Source organism: Rhincodon typus, chromosome 21 (genome assembly GCF_021869965.1).
Source record: "Rhincodon typus isolate 14 chromosome 21, sRhiTyp1.1, whole genome shotgun sequence".
Lineage (NCBI taxonomy): Eukaryota > Metazoa > Chordata > Chondrichthyes > Orectolobiformes > Rhincodontidae > Rhincodon > Rhincodon typus.
In genome coordinates, this window is record NC_063352.1 from 11193582 (window position 1) to 11212816 (window position 19235).

The 19235-nt window shown below is 42.1% G+C and overlaps 1 protein-coding gene across 1 annotated transcript in view; it reads right to left on the reverse strand.

The window, feature by feature from the left end:
• LOC125485680 (kinesin-like protein KIN-1) overlaps positions 1-18522 on the reverse strand; it is a 23347-nt gene extending 4825 nt beyond the window's left edge. The window contains exons 1-5 of the mRNA XM_048609680.1: positions 18407-18522; positions 14536-14713; positions 10707-10909; positions 8803-8966; positions 3772-3915 (exon numbers count right to left, since the gene is read on the reverse strand). Coding sequence (XP_048465637.1) covers positions 3772-3915; positions 8803-8966; positions 10707-10909; positions 14536-14657 — 633 coding nt within the window. The 5' untranslated portion in view covers positions 14658-14713; positions 18407-18522. The remainder of the gene's footprint in view (positions 1-3771; positions 3916-8802; positions 8967-10706; positions 10910-14535; positions 14714-18406) is intronic.
• Between the last annotated feature and the right edge of the window lie 713 nt (positions 18523-19235).

Below are 19235 nucleotides of genomic sequence, written 5' to 3' on the forward strand. Positions count from 1 at the left end.
GTTTGTCACTGCCCCACACTCTATCCTATTCTACCAATCATGGGGGAGGTGGTGTCTGATGACCCCTCTCTCATCCTGAGGGTGAAATTCAACAAAACTGCCAACATTGATGGCCTCTTAAGGGCCTGATTCTACAAGATCAGGTGGTGGATGGGCACTTTGTCACTCAGGGAGACCTCCCTCCTAGTATATACCCTGAAGAACTCCTTACAGGCTCAGGGTGGTTGGGTTTTGAGATCCCTCCTGGTTAGGCACACTGTAGCTTGAGGAGGCAAGTCTCTCTCTCTCTCTGCAGCAAAGATCACCCCCCCACCAACAGAAAGACCACAGGAACAATTCCCTCCCACCGTCACCAATACCTGCCTGACTGGCCCTGATGAGGCCTAGCTCCACTTCCCTCCATTCTCGGACCTCCCTCATTGATGCTGGCTGCTGCAATCCCAGCAGTGACCACCATCTTGAGTGGTGCTACTGAGACTGAAAACCCACCAGCCCTCCCAGTGGCCAGCAGCCTCTTAAAGGGGAGTTTCACCCCACCCCTGAGTTTTTCAGCTGATGGATACAGCCAGCACAGCTCCATCAAATTACAATCAGACTAATAAATTACAATCCAAACGTTATTCCCATTGCTATGTTGGCGGAGCTGGTGACCATTTGTGTATCATATGTTTGTGAGACATAATAGCCATTTCAAAGTTAAGTAGCAGTTAATATTGATCCAACTTTAGTAGAACAAAGTGATTCCACTGTCAATATCTTTCAATACCTGTTAAATTGGACTATCTAATAAGTAAATATTAAGCAGCAATCTGAGTCGAACGAGGACATAACAACAACAATATCATTCATTCCTCAGACGTTTTACATGGTTATTCCATGATATCATGTCCCCCACAAACACTTCCAGCCACTCTCTGTCCTTACCTGTAGTTAATAACTCTGTCTGGATAGGGGGAGTTAGCCAGGTTACTCACGACTTGACTGAACACGAGAAGTGACTTGTTGAGCAAGGAGCCTTCTTGAAAGTGTAAGGTATTCTTATCCTCTATGAGCTTCTCTGCTCCTGGTAGGTCAATGATCTGCAGGCTTGACTTGGTTGGGTGCAGTTCATTACGGTCCTGCTACAGTATTTATAGCCAAATATACATTGAAAGTGTCAGACAAAAGTGAATGAATTTTGTGGTTAGCTGATATCTGTGAAGGGTTTTTATAAGAAGGGCTGACTTCACAGATCAACAGGAACATTTATATTTTAAAAAAAAGTCAAAGGCTTCCAACAATACACTTTGTCACATGCCTCCTCAAAGGATCAGACTAAGATTGAGACATGACAGTGAAGCAACAAGACCTGAGAGTAGTGAGCAACTGGTGTCATTTTAACTGCCTGTACCATCCTCCTGGTTCCTGCCAGGATTGGAGTTATGGTTGGAGGGTAGACTGGAAAGGACAGAGGAAATGGGCTTCATGGAGATGATTGAGACAAGAAACTGAGGTTTTCTGGCTGCTCTCCAACACTAAGAAGTGGTGTGAAATTGTGTGTGGCTTTGAAAGAGGGGAATGAGATCCAGCCAGAGCTGGTGATGGATGGTTCAACCAGCTGTGTATTAGATATACTCAAGCGCACACCTTTTGGCTTCAAGGGACCCAAAATGGAGACATTGCTGAATAAACACTCATGTTGACAAAGCTTTTCATCTGGCACTCACAGGACAAATGCAACAATGCCAAATTTGTAATTATCATAACAATTTATATAATAGAGCAAAAGGGTGCTAATTAGTTTAAAAAAACCCAAAAGAACTGTGGATGCTGTAAATCAGAGACAAAAATAGAAATTGCTGGAAAAGCTCAGCAGGTCTGGGAGCATCTGTGGAGAGAAATCAGAGTTTATGTTTTGGGTTAAGTGACCTTCCTCGGAACTGATTAGTTGACAAGTTAATGCTGATCGGGGGAGGTAATGTCACTGGGCTAGTAATTCAGAAGCCCAGAATAATATATTCTGATGACATGAGTGTGAATTCCACCACGGCACATAGATAATTTAATAACATTTAGAATTAATATTCATTCAAGCAATGGTGCTGTCATTCCATAAATTTTATTCATCAATTGTCTGTCATTCTTGAGAAAATGGTGAGAGAAAGCTTGCTTTATTGGGCAGTACAGCGGCTCAGTGGGTAGCACTTACAGCACCAGGGACCCAGGTTTGGTTCCACCCTCGGGCAACTATCTGTGTGGAGTTAGCACATTCTCCCCATGTCTGCGTGGGTTTCCTTTGGGTGCTCCAGGTTCCTCCCACAATCCAAAGATGTGCAGGTTAGGTGGATTGGCCATGCTAAATTGCCCATAGTCTCCAGGGCTGTGCAGGCTAGGTGGATTAGCCATGGGAAATGCAGGGTTATAGGGACTGGGTGGGTTTGGGTGGGATGTTCTTTTTGGGGGGAAGGGTCAGTGTGGCATCGATGGGCCAACTGGCCTGCTTCCACAATGTAGGGATTCTACAATTATACTTTGTAGGAAACATGCCTTCCAAAATGGGCTGGTTAGAAGCAATGTTACCAATATAACTATTATTATGAAATAAACTGAGCATTCAACAATTTCCCTCATATTCATTCTTGACATCCCTGTCATGAGGAAAAACTCTCTTTTATGACGCTTATCTTCCAAGTGATTGGTTGATTAAATAAAACAACATCTTCCTTCAGTTGCCTGTGATAGGCACTCAGTCAGCCCAGACTTTCAACAAAATGGCTGCTCATGGATGTGACTGAATGATTGGGCAGCATTTGTTCAAGAATTCTAACTGGGCTGATCATAATCCTAACAATTTAACCAATTTAAAATAATTGTAACATGGATTGCTCACATTAACATATATTCACACACAGGGACCCTTTCTCTGAAAAATGAAAGTAATATGTTCATGCCTTTCATTTTGCTCAATTATTTATAGTTTCCTGTTGCTTTCATTGTGACAATGGCTCAGATAATTTCTTTTTATTCTCCTTTGTAATGCTGACATCACTGGCAAAGCTTGCATTTGTTCCTCCATCCCTAGCTCCAGAGGGCAATTTAGAGTCAACCACATTGCTGTGGGTCTTGAGTCACCTTTCAGCCAGCTCAAATAATGATGGCAGACTTCCTTCCCGAAAGGCCAGGAGTGAACCAGATGAGTTTTTACGACAATCGACCATGATTATGTGGTCACCATTAGACATGACCGATTGTTTTAAACTGATTAAATTGTTAGTGTTGTAACTAGCATAATTACAATTGTTCAGCAAGTCTTGCCCAATCATTCTATTGTGTGCACGAGCAGACATTTTGTTTAGTGAGTTTTAATTGTGGGGTGACTGAGTATGGTCCATGCACTATCTGTCACAAACGAAGGGAGGAAGTTTTTTTTATTCGATCAAACAATGGGAAGATGAGTCGATATAAGAGAGATGGAAGGTTAAGATTTTTTGCTAATGACGGGGGCATCAAGAATGAATGTGAGAGAAACAGTTGAGCTAGGGGTTAAATTCATTACAATAGCTATATTTTCTCCTTCCTTCTTATCACCCCATTTTGAAAGGAATATTTCCTGCAAGATATAAAGGTATATTATGCAATTGTATGTTTTCCCATTGGCTAATGGACAATTGATGGATGACTTATGTGTGAAATGACAGCACCATTGCTCAATGGAACATGAGGGGAGGTTCTTCAGCTTCAGGCACGGTATCTGATGCAACCGTAGTGAAGGCAGTAAATTTAGCATCTCACCACCAGTAGGTTCAGTTGAGTGATAACAGTGGCTTGGCTTTCTGCGGGTCCAAAGTCCACATTTGCTCCTGTGCGCCGTGCCCAACCTTGGTGGAAGATGGATATTGCATCAGCTGCTGAAGAGGCAGTGACACAGGTTAATCCCTGAAAACCAACACATGGCAACTTTCAGTGGTGTGTCACCAGATCAAACATAAATAACTCAGTACTAGGGCTATAGGAAGGATGTTCTGAAACTTGAAAGGGTTCAGAAAAGATTGACAAGGATGTTGCCAGGGCTGGAGAGTTTGAGCTTATAGGGAGAGGCTGAATACGATGGCGCTATTTTCAGTGGACCATCAGAGGCTGAGGGGTGACCTTATAGAGATTTATAAAATCATGAGGGGCATGGATAGGGTCCAAGGTCCTCTCCCTGAGGTAGGGTTGTCCAAAGCAGAGGGCATAGGTTTAATGTGAGAGGGTCAACTTTTTCATGCAGAGAGTGGTGTATGAATGGAATAAGATGCCAGAGGAAGTGGTGGAGGCTGGTATAATGGCAACATTTATGAAGTATCTGGATGGGTATATGAATAAGAAGAGTTTAGAGGGATATGGGTCAAATGCTGGCAAATGGGACTAGATTAATTTAGGATATCTAGTCGGCATAAATGAGTTGGACTGAAGGATCTGTTTTGGTACTGTACAACTCTATGAGTCATTTACAGAAAGAAACAGAGAAAAGGTAAAACTCAATTGTTAATGATGCTTCATGCCCATACCCCTCCCTCAAAATTCCATTAATGAGAATCCAATAAGTACAGTTCCAGTTTAGTGCTTTATATGTTAAATTTATGATACACTAACGTTATTGGGTCACCCCTCCACCTTCCCTTCCCTTCCCTTGAGGAAGAAAAACAATCACAGAATTGTTACAGGAAGGAGGCCATTCTGCCCATTGTGTCAACACTTGCTCTCTGAATGACTTTGCTATGACCTTAGTGCCCTTCTCCTACCTTCTTCCTTAAGTCTGCACATTATTTATATTTAAATAATCATCCAATGCCTGCTTGAATGACTCAAATGAGCCTGTTTCCACTGCACTTCCAAGCAATATGTTCCAGGCGCGCACCACGGGTTGTGTGAAAAAAATTGTCACTTTGCATTTACTTCTTTTGTACATTACTTTGGACCAAGAAATTCTCATTGTTAATCTTCTTTTTTTTAAACAGTCTCTCACTGAGTTCAGACTTTCCTAATAAGTGCTTTCAGCCCTGAGTCTCTTTGCCTCTTTTCTGATGCATTGCCCTCTCAATTGTAGGATGAGGGTTAAATCTTATTGCGAACAGTGTACGTCCTCAGCGATGCCTGCCAATGTCAACACACTCTTGAAACTAGAACTGGTTCAAGGAATGCTGGCTCCTGTCTATTTATGTCTATAGTGTAACTGGTTACTGATGGTTCCATTCACAAGCACAAGCTCATGGTAACCTCTCTCTACAACCTCAGAGTGCTCTCACTGCAAGAAAACCATTTACACAACCACCTCTTTAATTGTCAGTGGTTACAACCCATAGATCTGGAATAATTATCCAGTGTTCAAAAATTCCAACCTTATCCTGGAAGTTTGCAAATTGGAAATCAGTTCATTTGTCTTCCAAATAACCTTGAACATCACCCTGAACATTAAACTACATTGATATTGGATGCATAGATGGGGGACATTAATACCAGCATGATCAGATGGGCTGAACAGCCAGTTTCTACTCTGTACTTTCTATATAACTTATGATCTAGTCAGAAGAGTTTTTGATGTATATTTTGTGTGGATACTATCCATATTGAGAACTTGTAACAGTTAAGTAGATACATGCTGTTGATATTTTATATTTAATATTATCTTACAGATTTAAAGGAAAGAAGCGTAAGCAATATAAGAAAAGAACTTCATGCAGCAAGCAGTCAAGCTCTGGAATGCACTGCCTCAGTGTGTGACGCAGGAAGGTTCAATAATGGGTTCAAAAGGAATTGAGACTGTTCCCTGAAAAGGAAGAATGTGTAGGTTTGTGGGCAAGAAAACAGGAGAATGGCACCAAGTGATTGGCTTATTTGGACAGCTGACCCATAACGCACAAACTAGTTCTGACTTCCTTATCATCACATTTGACACTTGGGGCTGGAAAATTATCCCTTGCCTCATCGGTGACTAACATTACAATGTGATTACATATACAGAGTTGCTGATAGGATGATCAGCCTAGACATGATGGGCTGAATGGCCTTATCATGCACTATAAAAGTGCTAGGGCTCTATGATGTAACTTTAACAGGGAAGACTAGTGGATCCTCCAGTGAAATGGTGTAGACAGCCCTGGAGTTTCTACAGCACTGTAAAGGAAGAAACTGGTGGGAAAAGCATAGAAGTTTAGAATTCCAACCAATGACCCTTGGGTGTGTAGGGTAATGGGACTGTGTATGTTGATGACAATGATGTACATGAAGGTGTAACTCAAGCTGATTGTGACAGTTATGCACATTCGAGATCCTAAGAGGAATGTAAGAACTGTATGTAGAGAGCAGGAATCAGTTTTCCACATATTAGCATGTAACTAAATAGTTTATTGGAACTCCTGACGATACTTACTCTTCAATAAGGTAGAGACAGAGATGCAGCAAACTCAACGTAACAATGCTAAGTAGGGCTGTCCCAAAAATGTAACACAGACACCCAGACCTCATGTTGGGTAGAACACTAGGTCAGAGGAACAGAGGCTGGAGTCCAAGGTAGCAGCACAGTTCATGGAGATAAGAGGCTTAGCACAAATCAGGTAGTGACAAGGAAATTCAGTGTTCTAAATGCCAGCAGACTATAAATGCAGCTAGTTCTAGAGCAAATCGTAATGTTTAAGATTCATCTGCTAATCAAAACATGGTTTTAATTACACATGTACAAATCTTCCAGCTTTTCTTAATATTTAATAAGCCAACAAGGTATAGAAATAAGAGATAACAAGGTGTAGAGCTGGATGAACACAGCAGGCCAAGCAGCATCAGAGGAGCAGGAAGGCTGACGTTTCGGGCCTAGATCCTTCTTCAGAAGAAGACCCTTCTATAGAAATAATCTTGAATGTATCAGCAATCCATCAAGATGACAATAATTTCAAATTTCTGGCATGACTGACACTATTCAAACACAACAAGCACAACATGCTTTTGTAAATTCCTCACACGAAATCATAACAGTATGAAATAATTAGAATCGACACATAAAATTACAGTGTTTGTGTTAACATTTTTGTATGATGTTCCTTTAAAACTATGTTAAAATAAATGCTGTACAAGAGAACTAACAATGGTCCGCAAGTAACTCCAAGAGTAATGTCAAGACTTCTGTGTACATGATAAATCAAAAAGTGTGGGAACACTCAATAGGTTTGACAGGATCTGTGGTGTGAAAAAAAGTGTATAATATTTCCAGAATCATTAGCAAGACCTGCCATCCAAAAACAAACATATGAATAAAGTCAGGACTGAACCAATGATCCAAAATTCGAGAATTCGACATTGAATCCACATTTTCCCTTTTATATCTCCTCTAGGCCCATCTGTTGTTCTTTACTTGCCCTAATACCCCCTTTTGTCTTTCACTATTTGCCCTCATCATTTAGTTTAATTTAATCGCTCCTGTCTTCCACCTAACCTCTTACTCTTGTCTTCCCCTAACCTGCTTTGCAGGCTCTATCGTTTCTTTAAATGTGGACTGTATTTGGTGATGCGTACTGCAAACCATATGCATTTGCAATACCTGAATGAATGCTACAAGTCACAACATGCCACATACTCCACTTAATTCCCAGCAACAATCTTTCCCCATTCCCATTACATTTACTTTGTATAATCCTCATTCACTTACATCATAGTGTGGTATAAGGTAGTTACTACGCAAAGTGGTTAAACACGAGGTAAGCTCAGTCCATCAGAATATAAAGCACTTTTTCCAGAAGGAGCTAACCATGTTCTAGTGCTTAGATCCATGTAACTAACAGTAAAGTGTACTTACTCATAACAGCCTGGTGTCCCACAAGAGACTATCATATAACTCCAGTGTAATGTAACTAGCCATTAAGTACTATGTAATGAACCTATTTTGTTTATCGTGACCAACCCTATCTACTGATGGAAGACACAGTGTGGGCTTCTTTCCTCACTTGGCATTACACTGATACCAATAAGAAGGATTGGTGGCAATGAATGTATCCAAGGCATTCCAGATGATCCCAGTGGACATGATCACAACATGTACCATGCCAACAATATTGTAATATGTACCATATAACACACAATGCTCAATACGTATTCCACCAAATTATTACATTCCATTCTCAGTCCTCAGAAATCTATGACTAACTGTATCCATTCCACAATATTTTCTCTCTTCAATTTCTCACCATAAAAATGACTTTATTCATGCTGGTAGGAAATAAGTGTCCTGCTATTTAGTGGAAAATTCAGTACAGTTGATGGTACAATAATTGATTAAATCACTAATAATCATTTAAATTTGGCATTTGAATACCCTCAAGACATATTTAATAAAAACCCTAAGATAACTTGAACTCACCAGTCACTGATATTATTTATTAAAGTGGTAGGAAAATGGTGGGTGCACAGCCAGTGAAAGGAGACATAGTCGAAACTATTACATTTCTGTTTACTGGGTCTGACCATCTGGAAATATTAGCATTTTTTTCCCTCTCACTCTCTACAGCTGATGCCTAATCTGCTGAGGGTTTCCCACATTGTCTGTTCTTAGTTCAAATTGCCTGTATCCATAATCTTTTGCTTTCCTGTACTGACATCTTTAAAAGGCACCACTTTATTGCAAGACATGAATGACAAGACTACCAGGTAAATCCACAATCCTACAAGGAAACCTACATTCAAAGGGAGACCGAGGTTTGTATTGTAACTCTGGATTTCCCAGTGAGTAAAATTCCTTGCTGAGACCCTGCAATGTTCAAATTCCCTCCTACAGGAAATGTGATGTGACTGTACCTTTATAAATGTGCCTTCTTGTGCATTGCACATGATCTTTAAGTTGACAGGATCTGTCCCATTCGAGTCTAACAAATCCTTCAGCACCTCAGCGTAAATCTCATACATAGATATTGAAAGAGACCACATTGCAGTGGCCTGTAATTTCTGCAGGTATGGTGCATCTAGGGTCACGACACAGAAAGAAGGAGATGCATAGTTTTAGTTTAGATTTGCAGCAATTTATGGAAATGAGATGTATATTTTAAGACAGAAGATTGGCAATTGCCAATTTTAAATTACAGATAGAGTAGCTCAAATCCAGGTACTTGAAAATTGGGCTCCTTCAAAAACTGGACGCATTTGACATACTCACTTACCAATTAATTAAAATTTTAAAATGATAATCTATCGGGGCAATTTGGCTAGGTCCTGCATTAGTGTGGTTTGGTTCCAGAATAGTTATTCTTCATACTCTACATTCCGAGTCACCCTTGACCCCACCTGACCCGAGTTGACCCAAAACATACACAGCCCAATGGCTCAACTCAAAAAGCCAAAACTATCCCAAGTCAGGCACAACCTTGGTCCCAAGGATCCCAGATTTCAGGTCCTGGTATTGTAACAAAAACTATAATTTTATGCCACAGTACTAAAGGTTTATTAACCTCAGCTGGACAAAAGATCCCTTTTATTCTTCAGATATCAAGTTAGACAATTGGATTCTCAATGGCTTCACCTTTCCCTTCTCTGTCATCTCCTCTAAACTACAATCCTCTCCGCATCCTCTAATTCTGAACTCTTGCATATTCGTCCTTTTTAATCACTCCATCATTGGCAGGCATGCATTCAGCTCCCTGAGTCCAACATTGTAGGGAATTCCTACCCTAAAGCTCTCTGCCATTCCATCGCTCTTTCCTCCTTAAAGATGCTCCTTCCTTCTTAACTCTTGAACAAAATCTTTGGTCATCTGGTCTACAATCATCTGATGAGCTCGGTGCCAAATTTTACTTGACATGGCCTGTATGAAACCCCATGGAATGTTTTACCACACAAAAGGTATTTTAATGTTTGTGTAATTTTATTATACAACTATGGAATGATTACTACGCAGGAGGAGGATATTTGACTTATGTCAGTTATACACAAGAACAGCTCTATTGATCCCAATCCCCTGCCTTTGCTCCTTGGCCTTGTAAATCTTTTCCCTTTGGATATTATCTAATTTTATTTGGAAGGCAGTCTTGAAATGACCTCCATTGCAATCTCAGGCAGCTACCAAATCCATCCACCACTGATCTAAAAGTAATTTATGCCTCCCACATCCACTGCCTCTGAGACTGGGAGTTCCAAAATCGCACAACACTCTGGGAGAAAAAAATTCCTCATCTTTGTCCTAAAAGGGTGGACCCTAATTTTAAAACAATGCACCCTGTTTCTGGGCTCAGCTTCAAGAGGAAAAAGTGAGATCCACGTTCGCTTTGTCAAAACCATTCAGGATCTAATACACTTGATTAATTCACTCTCACTCTTCAAAACTCTAGTGGAAATAAGCCCAGCCTGTCCAATCTAAGACAATCATAATACAAACCACTCATTCCAGGTTTCAGTCTTGTAAACCTCCTCTGAAACACCTCGAATGCATTTACTTTATTCTTTAAATAAGGAGACCAAAATTGTAGTCAGTATTTGTGCTATGACCTCACCAATATCCTGTATGACTAAAGCATAATATCCTTACTTTTATGCTCAATTCTTTTTATAATAAAGAATAGCATCTCATTCACCATTCTTAATTATATGCCTGCATACTAACTCTTTGTGAGTCATGAATTGAAACACTTAGATGCCTCTGCACTCAGAGTCTCACAGTTATTCTCTGTTTGATGAATAATCTGCCTTTTCTTCAGTGCTGAGTAACCTACCAAAGATGTAATCGATTGTCAAAGGTATGATTGCTAATCGATCATTCTTGTCTCCAACCAACGTGTACAACTTGCCAGAGTCGGTTTCGCCAAAAACCACAACACAGGTGTTCATTCCTTCCGTGAACACACTGAGCAGGGGCTGCACAGTCCTGGTGAATATTTCCTGTGTGGAAGCGTTCTGGTCAAAAATCTCCTGAAATCTGAACAAGAAGACACAGTAAGGTTCTGGACATCCAGGAACACTCTTCCTCACCATTTCTTGCAGGAGGTCTAGGGTCACAGGCTTCAAAATGGAACATGAGGCAGATGGGGGAGGGAAACAATTGGGGGAGAATATAACTTGGAGCTAAAGATTGGAACAGATGCGTAGATTGGGAGCTGTAAGAGTTCACAGAAGTAGATAGGGCCACTTTTCTCTTTATTAGCAACCGTAGAGGCAAATTCAAAGGCTCTTAGTGGACAGAATATGGTGCTGAGATCAGGATAAGGGATAGTGAAAATGAGAAGGTCAATTCCACAAATAACATGCTCTTGTTCAGAGTTTTTCGTGTATTGTGAGTTTTATATTTTTTGTATTGCTATCTCATATTTAAAAATTGCCAGACATCCTGTATATTCAGCTTTTACTTTCAGTGTTCAGACCATTTTAATAATGCATTAATTGTTCAAATTTAAATCAGAATCAAAATGGTATGGAAATGGAGATACATGATAAGGGACCTGGTAAACAACAATGAGAAACTATTAAGGGCTAACTATTTGAAAGGTTTTCATTTGCGTTTTTCGTTCTCAGTATCTAAAATTTCTGAAATCCAAAATTAAGTTTTAAACAAAATTGGAACAAATATACATCTGTGTCTGAATGATATTAAAGGTACCTGCCAAGCTGACAGTTTTTGTCTGGTAATTGCAACTCATTATGAGCTTAACTGCGTATTAGATCTTACGCACACATATGGTCTCAATCAAGTTTTACTTTGGTAGACTGGGGCAGCATGGCGGCTCAGTGGTTAGCACTGCTGCCTCACAGCACCAGGGTTAAATTCCACCCTCAGGTGACTGTCTGTGTAGAGTTGGCACATGCACCCCGTGGCTATGTGGGTTCCCTCTGGGTGCTCCAGTTTCCTCCTCCAAAGATGTGCAGGTTAAATGGATTGGCCATGCTAAATTGCCCATAGTGCCTTGTGTACATTCACTTTGTTTTAAAGTGAAAACATTTGGTTTGAACATGTCTCATTCCCAAAACTAGGCCATGAAGAAAACAATGATGCAGAAAAATATCCCAAAACAGGAAAGCAAAGATGGGTCCTGCTGTACATCCTTCTGAAGAAGGGTCACTGGACTCAACGCCTTAGCTCTGTTTTGTCTTCACAGATGCTGGGTTTTTCCAGCCGCTTCCATTTTTGTTTGTGATATGAGTCAAGTGTCAATTTGAAGTCTTCACAAGATTTTAACATCCTGATGTGTCCCCAAATAATGCCCTTTCTCAGCTAATCTGCAAAGTGCTAAATCCTCCACCCAAATTGTCAAAACCCATCTGCAGTTTACTTGGAATTTGTCGCTCCACTTAACAGGATGTTCGTCTACCACCTTTAGATTCTTAGACCTTTGTGTCAGTCCCTGCCTAGTTCCCAACTCCATCCTCTTGTTTACGGATCCTGTGATTTCCCTCCTTTGTCCTTAGCCCCTTTCTCCCAGCTGATCCCAGACCCTAATCTCAGTAGTGCCCTAGGCCCCACTGCTGTTGTTTTCAAACCATGATATTGACTCCTGCCAAAAAGAGGTAGTAATGATCAGTCTGAAAATGTTAGACCTGTTCTCCTTTCCTAACCCCCCTGGATTCCAACCATAGAATCCCTACAGCATGGAAGCAGGCCATTCAGCAAATAAGTCGACACTGACCCTCCAAAGAGCATCCCACCCAGACCCACCCCATCCTTGTAACCCTGCATTTCTCGTGGAAAATCCACCTAGCCTGCACATCTATGGGCAATTTAGCATGGCCAATCCACCTAGCCTGCACATCTTTCAGCTGTGGGACGAAAACAGAGGAAACTCATGCAGACACAAGGAGAAAGTGCAAACTTCACAGGCAGTCATCCAAAGCTGGAACTGAACCCGCGTCCCTAGTGCTATGATCCAGCAGCGCTAACCACTGAGCCACCATGCCACCTATAATGGCAGCCCCTCTGCTGAAAATCAGCATCCTTGACAAATACAACTTGATATATTATCAATGTTACAACATATTGTAAAAAATTACCATAGAACGTCTGGTAGTTTTAATAACTAATTTAAAAAATCTTGCACAGCAGTAAATATTTCCACTGAGAATTAAGATTAGCTGTGGCTATTACCATTAATGCTGTTAGGTGATATTCTAATGGGAGAGGTAATGCTAAATTATGTTAGATTCAGTCAATATCGCTTATTTTACCATTAGTTGATACAGCACAATATTTTCTCTACAAACTACTGAAACTAACTTATGGGGGGATAAAAGCTGCTTTTTGTTTGTCAGTACCTGAAATTTCTAATCTCCAAAATAACTTTTTTTTAAAATTGCATATGGTCACAAATGATTGTATGGATATTTGTTTCAGAGTGAAACATTACATTTTAAGCTTGCCTATTCCTAAAGTTTACCTATGAACAAAACAATGATAGTGGATTAAAAAGAACAAAAATATATCACAGGAAGTTACGGTGATTCCTGAAGGAGAGAAGGGTCATTTTGGGTCCGAAAATTTAAAAGGGACCTGAGGGACAACATACAGAAGGTGGTTCATATGCGGAATGAACTTGCAGAGGGAGTGTTAGATGCAGGTACAGTTACAACATTTAAAAGACATTTGGACAGATATGTAAATAGAAAGGGTTTAAAGAAATATGGGCTAAGCAAGGGCAAATGGAACTAGTTTAGTTTGGGAAAACTGGTCGGCATGGATGAGTTGGACCAAAGGTTCTGTTTTTGTGCTGTATGACTCTATGACTCTATTTGAATAGAGTCATAAAGTCATATAGTCATACAGTACAGAAGTAGACCCTTTGATCCAACCAGTCTATGCCGACCATAGTCCCAAACTAAACAAGCTCCACCTGCCTACATTTAACCCATATTCATCCAAACCTTTCCTATTCATGTATGTATCCAAATTTTTTTTTAAGTGTTGTAACTATACCCACATCTATCATTCCTCTGGAAGTTTATTCCACACTCAAACCACTCCCTGTGCAAAAAAAATGCCCCTCATGTCTTTTTTAAATCGTTCTCCTCTCACCTTAAAAATATGCCCCCCAGACTTGAAATTCCGTACTCTAGGGAAAAGACACCTCATGATTTTATAAACCTCTATAAGGTTATCCTTTAACCCCCTACACTCCAGTTAAAAAAAAACCCCAGTCTAGCCAACCTCTCCTTATAACTCAAGCCCTCCATTCCCAGCAACATCCTGGTAAATCTCTTCTGAGCCCTCTCCAGTTTAATAATATCCCTCCTACAATAGAGCAACCAGAATTGGAAATCTCAAGCCACATTCCCAATTAATGCCATTTGTCAGCATTCTGCAATGTGCGAAATCCTACAGTCAAAGGTTACATTTACCCTTTGAATTATCCTCCGCAGCTTTTAATTATTTAAACTTTTCCTTTAAAGGCCTTACCATGCCTCCACAGCCAAAACGTAATCATTTCTCTTCCACTTCGAACTGTAGAGATCCTTCACTGTGTTTTGCAGAGTTCTGGTCTGAGCCAGATTGCTGGGTCTCCCCTCCCAAGTCACACGGAGTGCCCAGAAAGGTGCCCTTTCTTGGCTCCCAGAGCTTACCTGCAGGCAGCTCCTCCATCTGAGGCTGTGTAGATGGTCTTTCCCTCCGCTGAGATCTGTAAGCTGTGGCCCTGCCCTGGTTGCCGAGATGGCTGTATTCGTGCCACTACGTCGATGTTCATTCTCACAGCCTATTGGCATTTGGAGATCGGTGCCTGCGATGTTCTCGAATAGGTCACTGAATATATTGTGGAAATCAACATCCTTCGTTACTATAGGAACACATTACTCCATCCATTGAGCATATTGTCTAGGAACACAGGATGAGTATGCAGTCTTTGACATTGTTCTGCCATTCAATTAGATATTGGCTGATCTAAACTCAAAACGTGTTTTAGGTGTAAGCTAGGAAGAATTTGTCCATGTTTTGGATCCCAATCTGTAATTGGCCCATGCCTGGAGATGGACAGCATGCAGACAATTATGCGGCTACCCTGCACTGGAAGATATTTTGCATCCGTCTTCGCTGTAGAGAGTGTAAACATCCCAGAAATGGTTGGGAATGGGGAGGTGAAAAGGGAAGAACTTTAATAGAAAATAAATTGCGATTGCCAGGCCAATGGAAATTATTAGAGAGAGAGTTCATAAGTCCCCAGAGCCAGATCATCTACATCCTGGGGTCACTGCTGAGGGGTTGGGGGTGGCACTATTACTGCTGCCAATTTACATGGAGGGGGTTGTCCACTTCATGCCCTGGATGTTGTCCTGCAAGCTGTTGGAGCTGAGCAGGGTACTAATCAGAGACCTTCCAGATCTGAAGGGGCTACAGCAAGGGAGTAAATAAGGGAAAATATGCTTCAAAAATGGGTGGGCTTTCTCCCTCCAAACTATTTTAAAACACTAAATGAGAAAGTGGACCTTTACTGAGCTGTGTGTGTGAGAGAGAGAGAGAAGATCCGCTAAGGAGAGGCCTCCAGGTGGGCAGGTGAAGCCTCTGGGCCAGGAGGCCATTGCCAGCTGGTTGCACTGCCCCCTACTGCAGAATGGGCCTAGTGAACAATTGCAGCTGGCCACCTTCAATTGGGCTCAATTAGCTCTTGAGGAGCCAGCCCAAACTGGTAAGATAGCCCTGCCTTTGAGATCAGTGAGGCCATCTTCACGAGACGTCTCCTAGCCATGAGATCTCCAAATTCCCAATGCACCAAATAAGATATATGACTAGAATTCGGCAATTTGGCCCACTGAATGCTCTGCCATTCGATCATGGCCAATATTTTTCTCAAACACGTTCTCCTGCTTTCTTCCTGTAACCCTTGATCCCCATCCTAATCAAGAACCTCTCTATCTCTGTCTTAAAGACACTCAATGACTTGGCCTCCACAGCCCTCTGCAGAAATGAATTCCACAGATTCACCACCCTCTGACTGAAGAAATTCCTCCTCATCTCAGTTCTAAAGGATCGCCCCTTTACTCTGAGGCTGTGCCCTCGGTTCCTAGTCTCTCCTACTTGTGGAAAGATCTTCACCACATCCATTATATCCAGGCCTCTTGCTATTCTGTAGGTTTCAGTGACATCCCCCCCCATCCTTCTAAATTCCCTCGAGTACAGACCCAGAGTCCTCAACTGCACCTCTTATGACAAGCCGTTCATCCCAGGATCACTCTTGTGAACCTCCTCCGGACCCCCTCCAATACTAGAACATCCTTCCTTAGATACGGGGTCCAAAACTGCTCACAATATTCCAAATGTGATCTGATCACAGCCAACCTCTCACCACTCGCCCCTTCCAATGGCATGTAGTCCTACCACCAGTCCCGTCCAGCACACCTCCATCCTCCCACCAATGGAACCACCTCTCACCATCTCCACATCAGCCCCACCTAAGGACCGCACTCCAACCAAACATCAGCACTGATATTCTGTCCCAGGACAATCTAACAAGAGGGAGCAGAGTGGAGTTGGTGAGGGCCAAGGGCAGTTGTAGCTTTCAAGCCCTTCACCCCACTCCAGACAAACTGCATTTCCAAATTCTGTGCTGACAATGTCAGGGCAAGACTCATTTCGATAAATCTATTATTTCATCTCGATTTTCTTCCCAAAACGGCAATTTCTTTCCTCTTTTCAGTCACCCTGCTCTGCCTAACTACTCACATTTCTACAGGGCAGGTCCTAGTAAGGGAAAAGTATACTATCACACTGTTAACCAGGCACAAGAGGAGGGAATTCTTACAAAGGGGAAGCAGGCCATTCAGCTCATTGAGTCCACACTAACCCTCTGAAGAGCATCTCACCCAGACTCACCCCTCGACCCTGTCCTTGTAACCTTGCATTTCCCATGGCTAACCCACCTACCCTGTACAATCCCTGGACATCATGGGCAATTTAGCATGGCCAATTCACCTAACCTACACATCTTTGGACTGTGGGAGGAAACCGGAATACTTGGTGGAAACCCATGCAGACACAGGGAGAACGTACAAACCTCACACAGACAGTGACCCGAGTATGGAATCAAACCCAGGTCTTTGGCGCTGTGAGGCAGCAGTGCTAACCACTGAGCTGTGGTGTAGCTCAATGTGGAGAGTGAGGCTGCTTGTCAGTGAGCAGAGCAGCAGTTCAGACTGTAGCGTTATCTCTCTCTCTCTCTCTGTCTCTCTCTCTCTGAGCTAGCCTAGCTGACACACTGAGAGATGGACGTGTAGAACCCCACATCCTGAACAGTGTTCCTCCTGTACACATCATTGGATACAGCCTTAAAGTGTCAGCACTTGAATAGTGAAATCCCATTCACTTATCTATACAGAGACAGTAGGAACTGCAGATGCTGGAGAATCTGAGATAACAAGGTGTAGCGCTGGATGAACACAGCAGGCCCAGCAGCATCAGAGGAGCAGGAAGCTTTTTTTTGTGTGATTTTTCTGAAGAAGGGTCTAGGCCCGAAACGTCAGCCTTCCTGCCCCTCTGCTTGGCCTGCTGTGTTCATCCAGCTCTACACCTTGTTATCCCACTTATCTATACACCGTTTTTTTTACAAAAGCCTTCTATAACCTAGCCATGCAGATTGGACGATCACTTGTTGGCGGTAGTTTTGCATTTAAATTAATGTAAACGTATCATCATGCCAGATGCCATTTACATTAACGTCAAAGTGCATTGGACTGATTCCTCACCAGAAAGTCAGAAGCGGGTAAGTTAATGGACCAGGGAAGCTGAAATTTCCACTAGAATTTCCAGCAACATCCAGGGGACAGATGCGATACAAGGAGATCCAGAAGCTTCTCCCTGACAGACACAAACAGCAGCCACTGGATGTCACCTATAAAAGTTAACCCTGTGTCCCACAAGACAATTGTGTATGGACTTTGGGATCTGAAGTACCTCAGAGAGCACAGGTTCCCAATCACAATGGGGAACCAAATGAAGATTACCACCCGGACAAGCACTCCAAACAGCAATTCCCAAAGAGTCAGGGCTTGCTGTATTATACAGTAAATACATTCCAATATTCCAGGGATACAGTCACCTAACACTCCCATCAGGGGGAGGTGATGGCCTAGCGGTAATATTGCTGGACAGTCAATTCAGAGATCCAGGTAACGTTCTGGGGACCTGGATTCGAATCCTGCCGTGGCAGATGGTGGAATTTGAATTCAATAAATGCCTGAAATTAAAAGTCTACTGATGACTGCGAATCCATTGTTGATTGTTGGAAAAACCCATCTGGCTCACTAATGCCCCTTTAGGGAAGGGAACTGCCATCCTTACCTGCTCTGGCCTACATGAGGGTCCAGACCCACAGCAATGTGGTTGACTCTAAAACTGCCCTCTGAGCAATTAGAGATGGGCAATAAATGCTGCCTAGCCAATTAGAGATGGGCAATAAATGATGCCCTCATCCTGTGAATGAATAAAGAACTGTAAATTTCCTACCTTCTTCAAAGGTCAGACATGACAGAACACTGTGTTAAACTCATGGAATTTATCCCAAATGTTTTCAAGCTCTGGGTCTGCGAACTCTCGGTGGCCTGTCAGTATTTGAATCTTTTTACCTCCACCCCTCGATTCCCAGAGTCACTGCAATGTGTTCGACTGTTACCCTGGTAACACTGTAGTGCAAACTAATCCCGCCTCCTAGCTATTGTCCAGGGAGCAGACAGACATAGTGGTTGCTGTGATCTGTTGAATGAGCTTGTAGATCCTGTTACAGTCACATTGAATTGTTCGTGTAATTCCTTTATTTGCACATTTTAATCGATAAAACCTATTATTTCGGGGAAAAAGGGAATAGTTACTATGAACTCCTTCTGCTCTGTGGGACCCTGTATTAGAGATGAGGCACATATTCCAAATGTAAGGCAGAGTGCAATGGAAGTAAAGGGTTATGTTTTACAGGGGGAGAGGGTTTACTCTTACTCGCCCCCTTTGCATCAACACTCTCGGACTTAAATCTAGCCATTATACTCAGGGAGGTGCTGGTGTAGTCACTGGACTCCTAATGCAGAGGCTCAGGCTCATACTCTGGGACATGAGTTCAAATCCTGCCATTCAAGGAATACAACCTGGAATTAAAAACTCATTCAATAGTGACCATGAAGCGATTATGACAAAAAAGAACCCATCTGGTTTATGAACAACTTTTCGGGAAGGAAAGCCGATCATCCTTACCTGGTCTGATCTACCTGTGACTCCAGACTCAAAGCAATGTGATTGACTCTTAACTGCCCTCTGAAATGGCTCTTGCAAGCCACACAATTCAGGA